At 46.2% G+C, this 17,038-nt stretch overlaps 1 protein-coding gene across 2 annotated transcripts; it reads left to right on the plus strand.

Annotated features, from left to right (window-relative positions):
* Nucleotides 1–166: 166 nt before the first annotated feature.
* Nucleotides 167–8,461, plus strand: SPATA2 (spermatogenesis associated 2). Of its 2 annotated transcripts, XM_032198475.1 has the most exons (4): nucleotides 167–224; nucleotides 2,396–2,538; nucleotides 2,665–2,821; nucleotides 4,619–8,461. In XM_032198475.1, the coding sequence occupies exons 2-4, from the start codon at nucleotides 2,504–2,506 to the stop codon at nucleotides 5,870–5,872; spliced, it is 1,446 nt and encodes a 481-aa protein (XP_032054366.1). In that variant the 5' UTR covers nucleotides 167–224; nucleotides 2,396–2,503; the 3' UTR covers nucleotides 5,873–8,461. The 2 variants fall into 2 exon arrangements, with proteins under 2 accessions (XP_032054366.1, XP_032054365.1); XM_032198474.1 differs by having other exon boundaries at nucleotides 2,396–2,821.
* The last annotated feature ends 8,577 nt before the right edge of the window (nucleotides 8,462–17,038 follow it).

Raw genomic sequence — 17,038 nt, forward strand, 5'->3', positions numbered from 1 at the left:
CCCCGCCGCATGTCGTCACCCGCCGGAAGTGCCCTCACCGCGGGAGGCGGGGCTTCCCTCCCCCGCCATTCACTTCCGGGGCGCTCCCCCGCCGAGGGCCTGGCCGGGCTGTGCCTGGGCTGCCCCAGCCTCCTCCGGGGGCGGCCCCGCGTCTGCTTCCGGGTCACGGGGCGTTTCCGGCAGAGCGGTGGCGGAACGGAGCGGGGAGGGACAGGCCCGGCGCGGTGCGTGAGGGGGCGGCCCTGGGGGTGCTCGGGGCCGCGCTGACGGGCGGGGGCGGTGTCCTGGGGCCGTGTCCTGGGAGGGGGGGAGCGGCCGAGGCTGTGGGCCGGGGGCGCTGGCGCCCCGCTGGGTGCTGCTCCGGGCCGCTCGGCTGCGTGAGGTGCTGCCCGGTGGCGCTTTGGGTCGAAGCGGTCGGTTCTTGGGTCCTGGTGAGCTCAATTCTTAATTAGCCGTTTGGTAAAGGCCCGGTGGCTGTGGGTTTATCGGTGCTGGGAGCACGAGGGTCTGTCCTGTGCCCCGTCCTGCACGCAGGGGCTGGGGTATGTGAGGCTGCGCAGCCTGGGCCCTGCCGCCGGCCCTCTCGGTGGGGCTGTGACCCCGCAGGGCAGCAGCCCCGCTGTTTCCCTCCCAGACCCTGCTCAGATCTCACTGTTCACACCTTTCCCTGGGATTTTGGGGCTTTCCTTGAATAATCCTTAGCAAAACATCCCTGTTGCTTTACCCGCTCCTTCAGCTGCTGTTTGCAGCACTATATTTATCCCTGCCTTCTCGCACGCAGATTTCTGCCGGCCCCGTAACCATGGTTGTTCGCCGCGTGCGGGCTGCCTCGGCTGAGCTTGTTCTGCTCCCACACGGGCAGAGGAGCAGTGCTGCAGAGGCTGGCTGTCATGTCTCGCTCCTCGGCTGCTTGAGCTCTGGCATGTGCAGCAAGCACGGCAGGGGTGGGGCTGGCAGCACCGCTGAATGTCACAGTTCACGGCGTCTCGCGTCTCTCAAAGGAAGTCCCTTCCTTCCCTGCAGGGACTTTCCTAGCCCTGAGGTCTCATACACACAAGCAAGCTCTGTCACTGAGCAGTTATTAACATTGAAGATGGAAGAATTGTGATATTTAATCCTTACCAGCATGAGATCCCTGCTTACCCTCAGGGTGTGTTAGCAGTGTACCGAACAAGGATTTTTCTCTGAAGCCCTGTCATAGAGCTCTTCTTGCTAAGTAGCAGAAATTTGGTATGATTTCTCATCTTGTACGATCTCAGGAGAAAAGAGCTAGGAGAGAGAACTCCTCGTGGAGAGGGCTGAACTAAATTCAACTTCTGTCCCTTGTGCTCTTCCTCTTGGTTCACAGTTGCGAAGTGCTAGATCATGCTAATTTAACAAAGAAAGCTTTTTAACCACAGTTGAGAGAGTCTGCTGGCCTGCTCCTTACCTGGCTTTGGGAAGGTAGCGTGGAGAGGCTTGTTTGGGCACTAGCTTCTTCTGTGTTGTACGGGAGCTCAGTAAGGTGAAGAACACTGCCTACGTGGTGTTGAAGCAGGAATGGCTTTGCTCTGCTGTAATAAAACAGCTAGAAATGGCAGTTGTGGCTCTTTGTTGAAAAGATTGCGATCTTTGCACCTGCTAGCGTTCAGCCAAGGCTCTGGCTCCACGTCAGTGTTGGGGGCAGTACCTTCTGTAGGCTGAGCACCTTCTGTAGGGTGGCTTGAAAACACTCGGCACGGTGATGGCCCAGGCATGCCATCAGGTGGAGTAGGGGCAGCAGTCAAAAGCCTGGAAAATGGTAGAAGTAAAAAAGTGAAGGGTATGAATCTGCTTGGTCTGTGAGCTGTCCTGTGCTACTGGGGGAAAGAAAAAAAAACAAAACAAAACTAGATGCCTTCCCAATTTGAGCAAAATGAAACTCTGTGGGATTTTTTAATCTGTGTATTGCTGTGCAGGGCAAAAAAAAAAACACTGATTAAAATCATGTTTGCGTAAGTTGTTTGAACCAAAAGGGTGAGATCAAACCTTGAGAGAAGTCCTGAAACAAACAAATCAACAAAATGCCCTCATTTTTTCCTCTCAGTCCTTTGCTGTGAGTTACTTCTGTCTTGGCTCCCTGACCCAAGGGATCTTCAAGCTGGACACGCGCCTACACGGACTTTCTTTCATTGATTTGAGTTTATTGTGCTCTGTTTTAGGCAGATGACTCGAAAAAGCAGTAGTGAATGCAGGGAGAAGCAGGACATCAGCCTTCCTGGGGTGCTTGCACTTTTTCAGAGACCTGGAGAGGCTGTTCCAGGAGCTCCTGCTCTGCAAACCATTTTATAGAGTCCTGTGAAGCAAGTAGAGGCTGGGGACAGCTGGGATTTGTGCAGCGGTGCTGACTTGTCTTTGTTTGCAATTTCTGTTCCAGAGGAGTTGCCGTTGCTGAAGATTTGTAATGTCTGATACTCAACCCACTGCCGAACAACCATGAGAGAGACGAGGTAGCTTCTCCGGCGTGATACAAAAGCTGAGTTCAATGGATACAAAATACAAAGACGATTTATTTAGGAAGTATGTACAGTTCCATGAGTGCAAACTGAGTGTCTCTGACAACAAGCAGCGTCCTATTAATGATGAGTATTTGCGAGTGGCAGCGTCCGCCTTATTTTGCCTTCCCAAAATTGATCCCTTTTATAGATTCCGGTTGATAAAATTTTATGAGATGGCTGAAAACTCACTGAGAGCTCTGAAATCCTCCAGTTTACATTCTCTCCATAATGCATTCAGCATGCTTGAGACAGTTGGAATCAACCTCTTCCTTTATCCCTGGAAAAAGGAGTTCAAAAACATTAAGGTAAGACATCTTCTATGTGGCACTAGTGAGAATGTGATTTATTTTGCTTTTTTAAAATATTTCACACGTTTCTCTTAAGACAACTCTTTTTCCTGCACATTAGGGTAATGTCTGTATGTGACTGTATGTAGAGCTGGTAAGCAGGAGCTGTAAGAAAGGTAAAATGCCAAGTTTGTGCTGGTGAGGCTGTCCTGACAGAACTACAAGCTCTGTCTGCATTTCTGAAGTAATTCCTCAAACAGAGGAAGAGCTTATTTTAAGGTTTTTGTTCACATGTCCTATTACTGTCCTAATATCTACTGAGAGATGCTTTTACTAGGGCGAGTGATTAAGTCATGTTTAAGCTCACCCGTAGCTTTGGTTTAATGTCCCAACAGCTATTAACATAGTCTAAGTACTAACGATCAGTGCAGGCTTTCAAGTGGACACTTTGCTGGGGTTCCCATGTGTTATGTGATAATGGTAAAGGAACTTCTCTGAAATATTTCCAGAATATTTTTGCTTTTCAGTTCTCAATTAATGAGATTTTGATTTTAATGCGCTTTCAAATTATCTGTGCCAGGTCCTCACAGTGAAGTGTAGGAACTCGTGCATTGCTCGGCTTGAGTGCTGGAAGACAGCTACAAGTTCTCTGCTGACAATTTTTTGTTTTGTCTTTTGCCTGTCCTTACATTCTTACTCAAAGCTCCTGCAGTGTTTCCATAAGGGATACTGCAGGTGACTTCACCATTTGAGGCTTGAAAGTTGGATAAAAACATTTTTGGTTTATTTTCGTCTTTTGCAGGTTGCGTGTGCCAGTGAGATGGGTGTTTTTGCTTTTTTCTTAAGATGCTTTTGCAATTTAGCAGAGAATTTGAGTGGTTCACTTTATAGATCCATAGAATGGTTTGGGTTGGAAGGGACCTTAAAGATTCTCTAGTTCCAACCCCCCTGCAGTGGGCCGGGGCGTTTGAGAGTCATCTTTCTCCGAAGAGAAAACTGGTCCTTTCTTCACTGTACCTTTATCACTGTGCTTAAGTTCTGTCCTTGGAGTGCTGGCTGATCCATCCAGGGTATGTCTTGATGTGCTGCTGTTACTGGCTTTGGTTGTGCATTTTGGATCCAGTATTTGTTCTTTACAAAGACACGGTGGCCAGGCTATTCCTCCCTGTGATCCAGAACAACTCCAGCTGTTAACAGCATGCCTCAGGTATGGCGGGTGCTAAGGGAACTTCAGCTTGTGCAAACTCCCCTCCATATTTGGGCTTTTTTAGTGGAAACTCTTGACCTGATACTAGATTAAAGAAAATAGGCACTGAAGTTGCATAGTAATTATACACCCGCAGACACCTCCACACAGAAAAGTGCATCTGAGTATATTTAAGCCTGAATCGAGGAGGGCTGCGGTGCTCTTGCAGGAATACCGAGCTCTTGTTATCTTTAGCTGTCGCCTGTCCAAGGGGAATGCATTAAATCTCTGCCTTTTGGCTTTTATGCTAGACTTCTAAACAGAGACATTTCTGGTACGTGTAAGAGTTAGTGTACAGGGTAGTGAATTAAATCAGCAAGGAGGACATTATGCTAATCAGGCTTTCAGTTTGAACGAAAGTTCTCCTACTCTGAATTTGCCTCATGCAGAATTTCCATGTGCTGAACAGGAGGGAGGCAGAAATGGAGTTTGTCTTGCCATGGGAGACGTGTGTGTTCTCTGTCATCGTTCTGTTTAATTCTGTAGTATCTGTCACTGAACTATCTGAACATCTAGTCCACTGAATTTGTAACCTAGTTTTCCTTTTATTCTCCACCCCACCTCCTTAGACCTACACTGGACCCTTTGTTTATTACGTGAAGTCTGCTCTAACTGAAGATGATGTAAGGCAGATTCTGAACTACATGGGCTATGTCCAAGAACTGGGAACAACATACAAGCTCAAAGAGCAGGTTGATGCCATCCAAGTGAAAATGGTTTCATTTGAACTCTTTTTGGCCAAAGTGGAATGTGAGCAGCTCCTTGAGATTCATTTGCAAGTGAAGGATAAAGGTTACTCAGAGATTGATGTCATAAATGAACGGAAAACCAGCAATGAAGATGTTCGAGGCTGCTCGGAAGCCATGAAGCGGCGTGCAGAGTGCAAGGAAAACCTAAACACCTCCATGGCACGAATGGTGCTTCAGAAGTCGGCAAGCGAACGGGCCTCTAAAGATTACTTCAAGCCAAAGGTGAGCAAGCCTTCTAAATCAGTGGACACATATGATAATTACTGGGAAAATAAGAAACCACCTTTGATGAGCTCTTTGAGTCTCAGGAAAGAACCAATTCTGGTCGATGCGGAAGATGACATTAAGGATGAGATTATCCGTCCGTCACCCTCCCTCCTGACAATGTCAAGCTCACCACATGCATGTTCCGATGAATTCTTGCCAACTTCATCTCATCACAACGGCATGTTAAGAACGAATGTCCCTTACAGCTCCTATTTTTCTGCTCAAGAGGACTTAGATTTATATACTGACCCCGATTCAAGAAGTATGTTGAATTTTAAAAGACAAGAAGCTATTAAGCCTGATGTGTGGCTGCTAAAAAATGATGCCAACCCTGTTTACCACAAGCGCGCCCATCTAGCCAAAGAGGCAGCTTCCATCAAATGCCAAAACTGTGGTGTACCTTGTGGCACTTCTGTTTGCCAAAAGTGTGACAATCTGTTCAACTCTAGGCAGGATTATCCAGCAGTGAAACAGAGCACCTACTCCATTAAATCTGTTCCAAATGACGGCTTGTCTCCTGTGTCGGCTTTAAGAGAGAAATCTCAGTACACGTCACAGACTCAGAGTCAGGAGAGGGCTTCCCAGTTCAGTTCAAAATCCAAATCTTCAGGCACCTCACGCTGTGGCTTTTGTAACCGATCCGGAGCTGCAAACACTTGCACATTTTGCTCAAAAGTCTCATGTGACACTTGCCTCAGCGCTTACTATTACGATCCCTGCTGTAGAAAAAGCGAGCTTCACAGGTTCATGCCTAACAATCAGTTAAACTATAAGTCGGCCCAGCTGTCCCACGTAGTTTATAGATAGACTTGATTGCTCTGATTTGCAGGAGAAGGAAAAGGGGAGGGGAAAGGGCTACCACAACTCATGTTCTGACTCCACTGATGAGAAAAAAAACACTGACCTCTTACAGAAATGACATGCCCAAATATTCGGAACCATGGTTCAGTGATCGGGTGCCAGTTCTTGATTTTTGTGGCTTACCAAATGCTGCAGATACATTAGATTTCATGCTGCTATAATTTAGGTAACTCCTAAATAAATCATCGTTCCTTCTCAATTGAAACGGGGGAGAGGAGCACATTTTTCTTTAAAACTTGGCAGCTGTTGCATTTTAGAAAAGTGACATCACACCTTCCACACCATTTTAGTCATCTCCTTGCCCAAACGAAACCATGCGAGGCTCTAAGAAATAAGATTCTCATTTTCTGGGGGTGATGAAACTACTGCCAGTTTTTGGTAAAGTATGACTTTAAAATGTGCAAGAAATATGTGAATGGCTTGTTTCGCCAACAAGGACTATTTTTCAGAGTGTGTCTGCATTTCTTGATCCCCGAAATGCAAACACCGCAGCATCTCTTCTTTTCATCATGTTTCTTCCTTCTCCCCTTCTGTCCCGGTTGTTTATCTCAAGCTTATATAATCCAAACAGTATGTGCTTTATTTTCTAGTGTTGCCAATATCATCCTGTTTTTTACTGTATGGTATTTTAAAAAAGGTGAACCTGTGTTTATGTCACTTAAATTATGCCTAGAGTGTCGTCCTTCCAGATGAGTACCGATTTTCTTCACTTTCTGTTGCACATGTATTAAGTACTGTTCTTTGTACTGTAAATAGGTAATTTGGAAACAGTTTATTTTTAATAAATATTTAATATGTTGAGTTTTTAAAAGTGGTAAAATCATTATAACTATGAAGTCTCTCTGGGTTATTTGTTCAGGTGGTGTTTTGTTTTTACTTGTACTGTATTTCATAGCTTGTTATGGTCACTGTGGCAGATTGATGTTATTGGCTCTGATCATTATTTTTTTTTTTTTCAATCTAACATTTTTTTTTTTCTTCTGATAAGGTTGCCACTAAATTAGGTGGAGTCTTGTCTAAGAACTGCAAGATTTTGGTTCTCAGTGCACGCTTTTCCTTTGTGGTTATGGGAATTGTAAGTATCAATGTTATGCTTGTGTCCAAATTCACTGCAAAGTCTGTAGTGTAGTCCAACAAGTAAAGCACTGGCCTGGTTAAAAATCAGAGCTCATTTGTGAATCCTGTTAAAGTAAACCTAACAATTATGGATGTGAATTGGATAATAGTATTTGTTTGTATTATTGTAGCACATAGGAACTCTAGCTGAGAACCAGGACTCCATTGTGCTAGACTTTGTGCAGTTTGACCCCCCCAAAGAACACCCAGTTATGAATAGGCTTTATTTATTTATTTATTTTTTAAACAGAAAATCTACAAGAATCTTTCTAACTTCTTTTATTCAGACTAGCTACTTAGAAAAAACTATCAGGCAACCTAATCTTATGTGCAGAATTAAATTTGTTTAAAATATGTGTATAAAAAAACCCCCACAAACTCTAGCTGAATTGTAAACTATGTAGTCCACTTTGCACTAAAATTATTCACTTAGGGTTTTTTTTTTTTTAAACACTGTTAAGAGTCTAGGCTTCTAAACTTTAAATGTTCATTGATCCCTGTGTGACAGAGGCATGCATGAATGGTCTTTTTTCTTGATTTTTTGGGGGTGGGGGGAGGGCTTGAGGTAGGTTTAGGGGGAACTATTATAGGCTAATGTTGTAAAATAGCTAAAATAATTTTAGCCATAAATGGTTCTCAGAAGTATTATGGAAAAAAAGGTGAAACCTGAGTCTTACAGGAGGCTGAGAACAATAAGTCACTGTACAGTTTGCACTAAGAAACAAAGCGAATGGTGTGTGTTTAGCAATCAGGGAAATTTCTGAATCAAGCGACTGCAACTGAACATAATGTTCTAGGCAAGCGTTGCCTTGCTGACCCTGAAGGTTGGGGGTAAATATTGTTTAGGTGAATTATTTTAAGGTTTTCAAATTCTTGTATGTTTTTTTTTTTATAAATATATATATATATATATAAATATAACACAACTGTAGATACATCGTGTATATAATGAGGAATTTAAGAACAATTTTACTATTAAAATTCAGTCTAAGGGTGGTTTTCTTTTCAGTGGTTACTTTTCGTTCATCTTCTGAAGTGTCATGCCTGTGTGGCTGTTCTGCAGTGTATCTTCTAGTTCACTAGTTCAGTTCCCATATGGCTACTCACACTAAAGTGAATAACTAAAACTGTGATGCCACGTAATTTTTACAGTGACTATAGCAGGGACTAGACTTGCTTTGGAAAAGAAAAGTCCTGTGTATATATGTCATGGAATACTGTATTACAAAACTGTGTTAAATTGAAGTGATACCATGCTCTATTTTTGTGTATCTTACTGTATGAGGTTGCTGTGATTGATACAGTAAAATATATATGCTAATTGAAAATGCAGGTGTTTTGCATCTGATTTGTTAAAACTAATTTATGTTTTGAAGGAATTTAAAAATAAAGAGGCCTTTAAGAAAAGGCTTAACTTTTCTTAAAGCTGAGTGCATGTAGCTGTCTGTTTCACAACTGTGTTCTGCATGCGGAAGTGAGGTAGTGCACAGAGGTAATCTTGGGGGCTAAATGGGCCAGTGTGTCTGTATCGTGAGCCTCAGCTGTGTGAAATGAGATGGACTGCCTGCAGAATGCAAAGCTTTCTTAAAAAAAGGTTTATTTTTAAGCCTTAGCAGCATGTCTCTCGTTCCCTAAGAGCACGTAAGCCAATATGTCAGCAATTTGTGGCAGTCGGACTAATGTGGGGCAGTGAGTAGGTTTCACATGCCATGTGAAGCTAACCTACATTGATTTCCAGCCTTGACTCTCGATGTCACATGCAAGTTTTCTAACTAGCTTCCTGACACAAGCTGTACCTCACAGAAGATGTGATACTGTTGATGTGCTTTTTGGCACTTGAGCTAGACCTCCTGCCTCCTCTTTCATCCTGCTACCCCCAGAGCAGGATCATTTCTCAAGTTCCAAGCTAGATTACTTTGTCTTTTGTTCTTTGTGTTAAAAGCATGTCAGCTGAATGTCAGGTGAATGCTTAAGACACCTTGAGCTCCATTTACACAAGTCTGCTAATCTTGCAATCTGTTGAGGTTACTGGCAGTATCAGATGTTCATAAAAATCAGGCTCAAGATAACTGCAGCATTACTGCAGGAAGTCTTACAGCTCTGTGCTTCTTGTGGTAATGCACTGCTGGTGCATATAAAACAAGATGATACTGACATGGTCTGACATTTCCAATGGCAGACCTGGGTGTCTGCTCTGTCTCTTGCTCTGAACAGAAGCTTAAAGGTTCTGTACGTTGTCATGTAGCTTAAACTTGACAGTTTGAGCCAGCAGCTCTTTAAACTTTTTTTTTTTTTTCTGGACAGTGACTTTGGATTCCAAGCATTTAGTATGTGCTTCTAATTATGCTGTGGCATCTTTTTAGGGGAATAGATTATCCTTTCTAGCATTTGTTTAGAAAGGGGAGATCATCTGAGTTCTGTGTTAATTGCAATGACTGAGAGAAAAGCAGGAGGTGATTACAAATTAAGATGCTGATGTACCTGGTTTGGGCTCTAATTGAGTTAGTTCTTCTTTGAAGTCAGTGGGAGTTAATTAGGTCTCTTAGCACAGCCATTGCTATCTAAGCAGCAAGGGAGTACAGCTACAAATGTTCCTGGTTGTTATTTGTGAAGGATTTTCCATGCTTCCTTCTGAAAACCATGGAATGTGGTCATATTAGTCTAAAGAGTCTGTAAGCATGTAAATGTCTTAGATCTCTTGTATAAAATTAAGTAAAGTCGGGCATTGTGGTTACTTTTCATTACTTTTTTCTACAGTTGGTAATATTCCTCTAGAAAATATTTTCTGCAACTTGTCTTGCCAGTCTGAAAGTGAACGTGCTAGGAATCAGTAATTAAAGAAGCTTTCTGTACTCCTACACCCCTGCTGCAAATACCACAGAGGGCAACCTTCATCGAGCTACCGTGCTGAATGAGCAGATGTAGGGCATCAGACCCTCTGCAGCGCCTAGGAAGGCAAAAGGTTAAGATGTACGATGTGGCAGCAGCTCTCCCTGCTCCACAATCCTGCAGACCTGCCACGCAGTTGAAGTTCTTCCATCTGAGGAGAGGTGTAGGAGAGCCAGAGAGCAGCTGCTTTGTTTGACGAGCTTGCTGCACAGATTTCAATGTGCTAATGTGTGGAGAGCCAGGCTGTTCCTCCCAGCACCCAAAGCTCTGCGCGCTGAAAATATCTTCACTCGTTTTGTGCTGTGTAATGGGCCCCTGGCTCAGAGAGGGATCTAGAGCCCTGCTGCAGCAGCACCTGCGCAGGTGATGTTGGTGCTGGTGGGCAGCCACAGGCGGGGCTGGAGTCCCAAAAGGTGATTGCAGCACCCAGCCAGGTGAGCAGCAGCAGCAGTTGATCTGTGACCAGGAATTCAGAGCACACAGCAGTGCCCAAAGTAGAGCGATCCTTTATTTTCTTTGTTTTTACCCCTCTGGCTCTGCCCTGCTACTTCGACAGAGTGGGATAACCTGTGGGAGCTCTGGCTACGTGGTGTTAGTTGGTTGGAGAACAGCAGCCTTGCTGCCCTGACCTCTGCAAAGGAAGGTGACCTTATGTCCCTAGGAGTCCCTGCAAGCAGGGGAGCTGCTGCCTTGTTGAGACAGAACGGGGTGCTGCCACTTGGTTTCTACTTTCCCACTGCAGTAGCAGAGGGGCTCTGACAGTCCTCCTGCCACTAAGCAGCTCCTGAAAGCCAGGCATGGACTTGTACTGAACTTGGGAAGGCTTGGTGCAGAAAGAGGTGGGCAGGTGGAAATGTTCCAGAAAAAATGAAGCAACCTGCTCTGATTTCTTTTTTTTTTTTTTTTCCCCCCCTCAGTATTGAGAAGAAATTTCTCTTCCAGCATGCAGGATCTGGGAAGCACTGAAGTCCTTTTGCAGGGAACTTGAGATGAGATTAAAGGTGATTTTAATTACTTATTTCTTATTGGGGGGATCCTTTCTTGATGCTGCAGATCCCAAATATGGCTGGTGTTGGTCGTGGTGCTTCTCTTCACAGTGGTTCATGCTTTGAGATGAGGATGTGAGCTACTTCCTGACCAGAGTAAATACCACCCATGTGTTTTTCTTGTTTTACAGAGGGCTTTTAGTTAATTCCACGCTGAGCAATTCCCTGCCTTGAAGGCAATGTAGGATCAGACCTGCAGCAGTGTGTGGCTGACAACTTGCATGTGGCAGCTGCTTGTGCTGTTGTGGGTGTGGGGCTGTCATGCTTCCTGCTTTAGAAATCATCCTCATGATAGTCATACTGCTCTGTGATTTTTCATCACCGATCCGCTTTAAAAAAAGAAAAAGAAAAACCAACCCACAACTGCTCATCAACTCCTTAGCAAAAAATACTGCTTTCCCACAAAGTGCGTGGAATCTGCCTTGTAGCTTTATGTGCAACACACTCTAGTTTAACCGCTTTGCCCAAAATTTTCAGAGACCAGCAATTTTTCTCTAAAGCCTGTGCTGCTGTCACCTCGGCAGCGATTGTTGCGTGTCTCCCCATCGCCGCACATGTGGAAATCCTGCCCTGCTGTTTGCCTTCCACTTAGGCAAGACTGAGCTTCTGTAGTGACCTCGCTGTGGATCCCTGCCAGCGGCCTGTGCAAACCCCAAACCCTAATAATCAGAACAGATGCTACCAACCAGCAAGTCTAAAAAGGAGCAGCCTGTTTGCATGCCTTGGTGCTGTTGTACAAAGCAGTGTATTCACGATGAGCCTGCCCACCAGGTGGCTCTGTGGTGGACGGGGGAGGCCCCTTCTGCTCCTGTGTTCCGGCCCCCAACACCCCGAGAGCCGTGGCAGTGTGGTCCCGGAGCAGGGCCACGGGAGCACATAGGAGCTTACTGATGATGCGAATCTGTGTGATCCCTTAAAGGGCAGAGGGGAAACCTGCTGTGCACCCACATCAGGTCTGCTCTGCTGGGTGGGAATGCTGAATGCAACCCCTGGAAAAGGCTGGAGAACTAACCCTTGGTGCTTCCTGATGCCAGCAGCCCCCTGGCAGTGCTTTCACTGCTTGGCTGGGATGTGTAGGCTGGGTTGTCCACCTCCGAAGGATCGGGTTTTTGTTTTGGCTAGGGTTTCTGGATGCGTATTCGGTTGTGCAGTGCTGTCTGTTGCAATTACATGGGTAGGGTGTGTTGTGACCCCAAAGGGTGTGGGGGGGAACCTGCAGAGGGCTGCTGGCTGCTCTCAGTGCCTGGCACGCCGCAGCAGGACGGTGGCTGTACAAACCTATTGGCCACGGCTTGATTCAGAAGCAGAAGGGGACAAGGATGCCATCTGCCACATCACTTGTCCAAACCCCGTCTCCTCAGGCTGTGTAGCTGGGGTTAGCCACAACCCTTTGTGTCCTGAGCAGGCAGCTCGGCTCTGCTGCGAAACACCTCCCGGAGAGCTCGGGCTCCCAGGGGAAGAGCTGCTGGAAGTGCCTCGTTCCCCGGCCCTGGGGCATGCAGTGAGGGGAGATTGCCATTCCAGTGCTTTGCTGTGTGCCTGGCTCCTGGGCCTGAAATACAGACCTGTTCTGGCATCTCTGCACAGTGTTAGATGAGAAGACATCCTTGTCTGTTACAAGCCTGGTTTACCAGCTGGCTTTGGGCCACCTCAGCAGAAAGCAGTGGGCTGCCTGCATATGCTCTGCCTCTCCTGCTCGGGGGAGAGCGGGAAGAGGGGCTTTGTTCCCCGCACTGCACCTCCTGTCCGGGAGAAACCAAGTCCCTCTTAGGCCAGCTAACGTTACATCTTTCACGTGATTAATTCTCTTACTCTCCAGACCTTAATCACAGAAGGCTCTCGAGAGGTGTTCCCAGTGCCAGGAGAGAAAGCGAGCATGCGTGCAGCTGTAGGTGGCACCCTGAGACTGGGGACAGACGGTGCCTGGCCCTGTGCCCACCGAGGGCATTGCAGCGCCGAGCCTGGCCCAGGGGAGCAGAGCCCATTCCTCTATGTACAGCTGCTGCACCAAACACACCCTGAGCAGCAGATGAGGGCAGGAACAAAGTTCCATGTCACAGGAATTCTGTTCTCTGCTACAGAGCATTTTACAGCCAGTGCTTCAACGTGGATGACCTGTGTTGCTTAGGTTTTAAGGAAACTGTTCGTACCTCCTTTCAGGGGACGTTTTACTGCTATCTGCCAAGGCTTTCCAGGCCCTAAGACCAGGTACTGGGACCATGCTGCCCTCCAGTGCCCATGGCACAGCCTGTAGCTGTGGAGATGCAGAATCAGGACTTTGCCACTAGGAACTCTCTCTGCTAGGAACGATCAGACCAAGCGTTCCTTGTTTTAGTACAGCTGCAGGGTCTGATTCCTGCACTTTGTTCCTTGCCTCTTCCTCAATTTGTAGTCTCAGGGCAGGATATGGGCAATTTTCAGTGCTTGATTTGAAAATCCTCTTTTTCTTTTCATTGTACATTATGCTGCTTTTCACCAGGCCCAGAGCCTCTCGGCAAAATGACTTGCTGAGCTCAAGTAGGATGAAGCTGCTTACATCTTGGGAGCAAATGCTGGTTTGATGCTGATTTGATCCTGTTCTTTTCTGCCTGCAGCTTGTCACTCAAACTCTCCAGTGAAGGACCTTATTTCTTCAGTCAAATATTTTCCATATGACTAGATAAGAGCTAGAGGCAGTGATTTTTTTCTGTCAGTGCTTGGCACTGTGGGTTTTCTCTTCAGAAATTGTATGGCCATCTGAAGAGCACTCTTAAAAACAAGCACTGCATTTGTTTGGAGTGACAGGATAAAATGAAGATGGGGGTATTTTTATTTCCACAGCACTTAAAATTTGTCTTTTTTTTTTTTTTTTTTCTTCTCCCACAACACAGCCCAGAGTCAAAGAGAGGTTCATTCATCAACAGATACCTTCCCTATCACTGAAAGTCATGTCCCAGTTTCTCTGTTTGTACTCTGTGCAACATGGTGCTTCTGCAAAGCACCGGCCTCGTTCCCGGGGATGGCCAGACCTCATCCACCTCCCCCAGGGGCTGCAGCTGAAAAGCTTTGCCTGCTGCACAAACGTTGTGACACCTGACAGCTCTGCCCAAGAAGAGGCTTCAGGAAGGGGAGCTGTGCTTCCAGGTCTGGTCAGCCTCCTGTCTCCCATCCTCAGCAGGCAAAGCACTCTGAGTGGTTTTGTGATTAGGGAAAATTGTTGGCTAGAAACCGAACTGAGACACCAAACTAGCTTATGCACTCATCACCCAGGCACTATATTTACTATATTTTAATCACAGTGGAAAAGGCTTTATATTGAAAACAAAACCAGCACCAGAATCTTTTTGCTGGTTTTATGCTACTGGAGCACCGTTGACTACAATGTGTTTAAACCTGATTTGTCCAACAGGGGTAAGAAGCGAGGGTACAGAGTTAATACTAGATAAAAACCCAGGTGTGAAAGGCTCATTAAAATCCATCAACCCATAGTGTAAGGAAATGTGGGAAAGAAAGAACACCTGAGTCAAAGAGCTGTAGGAATAGTAAGATAAGGGGAGAAAGTTATTGCCCTGGCAGTCTTTTAGAGAGAAGCAGAAATAAATGGTTTAAAAACTGAGCCAGATAACAAAGTGGTATCTAATTGCTCTACACGCAGAAGTGACTCTTCCTTTGAAATAATACCGTTTCAGATTCTAATGCAGAAGGCAAGGTAATAACAAAGGCAGTTGATATATTTCAAAAGGAATATTAATTAGGAACAATTTGAAAGTCTGGCCAAAGATCTGTTTAAATTGAAGCATTTCTGCTGGAAATTCATCTGTCATGTGTTTTCCTAAAATAAAATGACTTGATAAAGTGCTAAGCTTGGGTGTGTTCAAAGTAGCCTTTGAACATCATAAAAAAAAAAAAAAGTAATCAAAGGAACTCAACTCCTGAGTGTGAAATGTCCAGGCTGTGCTGCTGCCCGGCCTTGGTGGCCCCAAAAGGAGAGGGGAGAAGGTGTTGGGGGCATTGGGGTGTGATATGTGGCTGGGAAGGAGGAAGACAACAATAACCATTTTTCTGGTTACGTGTGTGTCTCTTTCTTGGATTTCGTGTTATGTAGCAGCTTTTGTCAGCTGCTATTTATTGTTCCTCCAGTGTCACTTAGAGCTCCGTTTGATTTATGCCAGCTGAGAATATTTGCCACCTTAGTGTCACTGCAGAGGTGGTGTTTCTTGTGAGGTCATTTCACATATGCAGAGTCTTTTACAAACCGATGGCATAGATCTCTGTGCATTTTCATTTACAAGTGGTACTGCTTGCTTGATTTGTCATATGGCCATGAGGTACCGAGTGTCCTTGTGCAACTAAGACCCACATCTCCCTGCTGACCTCTGTAAGAGATAAAATATTGAGAAAAAAGGAGTCTTTGGAGTTGCTAATGAAATGGGGAGCCTTAAAGAGTCATTTGTTGAAGTGGCAGGCCTAAGAGGATTTTCAAATACTACACTTTTCCTTTCCTGGACCCGAAGTAAATTCCTAAATTTGCCTTACAGTGAGCTGATCTCTCCTGTTCTGTGAGGAAGAGCAGGCAGGTGCATGACATAAAGGAGGCACCACAAAGACCACAAGGAATCGCTGGGCCAGCACATTTATTCCCTTTGAGATCACTTCATGAAACACAGACCCTTCACGCCACCCCCACAGCTCAGCCCTTATGGAATATGGTATGAAATACTGTGCCATGAGCTGGAGGAGTTTCCTCGGTTAGGTTTAAAAGCCTGTCAGCTATCCCCACTGTGACCAGGCTAACTGCAGCTTCCTGGGTGCATGCATCTGGGTTCTGAGCTGCTCTGGGCACTGCCTGCTTAGCTGTGAGTTTGTGCCCTTTGCTTTCCAGGCTGCTCTCTGATCCTAGCAAGGTCGCCCCGAGGAACGTGCTGACCCTTGGCTCCGTGTCAGAGCGTGTCAGCACGCTCCTCCACACTTGTCTGCACCACTCCCCTCTGCCTCAACCTCCTCACTTAAATCGAACTGCTGAGAAACTCCATGGCAGGGGCTGAGATGAGCTCTTTGAGGCAGGGGAAGGTGGACAGGGAGTCCCTGGTTACTGCACCAGCTGCTTCCCCTGGTGGGGTTGGCAGCAGGTAGGATGTAGCCCCCAGTGTAGCAGGGACCCTGCGGCATCCTGCCTGTGCCGGGGGGCTGAGCAGGGCTGGTTTGGGGAGAGGGGCTTGGAAATTGGGGGTTAAACTCCAGCCAGCTGCACTTTCAATAGCAGGCAGCATTCGAAGCACAGCGGCCAAGTGGGATGTGAGAAGCCAGAACACGCAGCACCAGGAATAGTGGGTGGCACTGAAGAGTCGAATACAAGAACAGAAGCACATTTTAATATATATTTCCGTTACAGGCACAAGCACAATTTGAGGTGGGGGGGGGGGGGGGGCAAATGCATCTCAAGAGCAACATATATGTTATCATATGCCTCCAGCTAAGTATACAATCAGGGATTAATGTCTATTTAACATAAAGCTAAAAGCTTGCTGTGCAGATGGTGGGAAGTTGGGCAACAGTGTGTGCAGCTCATAGCACAGATCTATCTTAAATAAATGCCATCACCTAGCGTTGTTTCTTACATGATGTTACCCACCAAATCCATCCCTAACCCCCTTGCAGAGCTGCCGAGCTGTCTGTTCAGCGCAGGTGGGCTGGGGAGGCGACAGGGCAGCGAGTCTGACCTCAGCACATCTCAGTGAGGTCGTGGTGACAGTAATGAGATGAGGACACAAAGCAACAGGAGGAATGAGATTGCTCTGACAAGGTTTAGCCATGCTGGCTGACTTCTAACCAATGTCACTCTCCCCCTTCTTGTGACGGTGCAGTGAGCAGGGGCACGCAGGCAGCGGTGACACAGGCAGCTGCAGGACAGTAGGCACAGCACTGATGGGTGGGATTAGCAGGTACACAGCGTGCCTGGGAGACATCAAGGGAAAAGTGTGACTGGAATGCTGAAAAACTCATTGTGTGAAGATTTCAGAGCTGTGCACAGACAGGTAACAAGTGAACTGCCGTACCACACTGCCTGCATAATAAATACTAT

The sequence above is a fragment of the Aythya fuligula genome, chromosome 16, assembly GCF_009819795.1.
Source record: "Aythya fuligula isolate bAytFul2 chromosome 16, bAytFul2.pri, whole genome shotgun sequence".
Taxonomy (NCBI): domain Eukaryota; kingdom Metazoa; phylum Chordata; class Aves; order Anseriformes; family Anatidae; genus Aythya; species Aythya fuligula.

What these genes read in the sequence shown, in the direction of transcription:
- SPATA2 (XM_032198474.1), top strand. Translation starts at nt 2,504, where the DNA reads ATGGATACAAAATACAAAGACGATTTATTTAGGAAGTATGTACAGTTC. An exon ending in AGGAGTTCAAAAACATTAAG is followed by an intron (nt 2,822 to 4,618) that starts GTAAGACATCTT and finishes CCACCTCCTTAG; the next exon opens with ACCTACACTGGACCCTTTGT.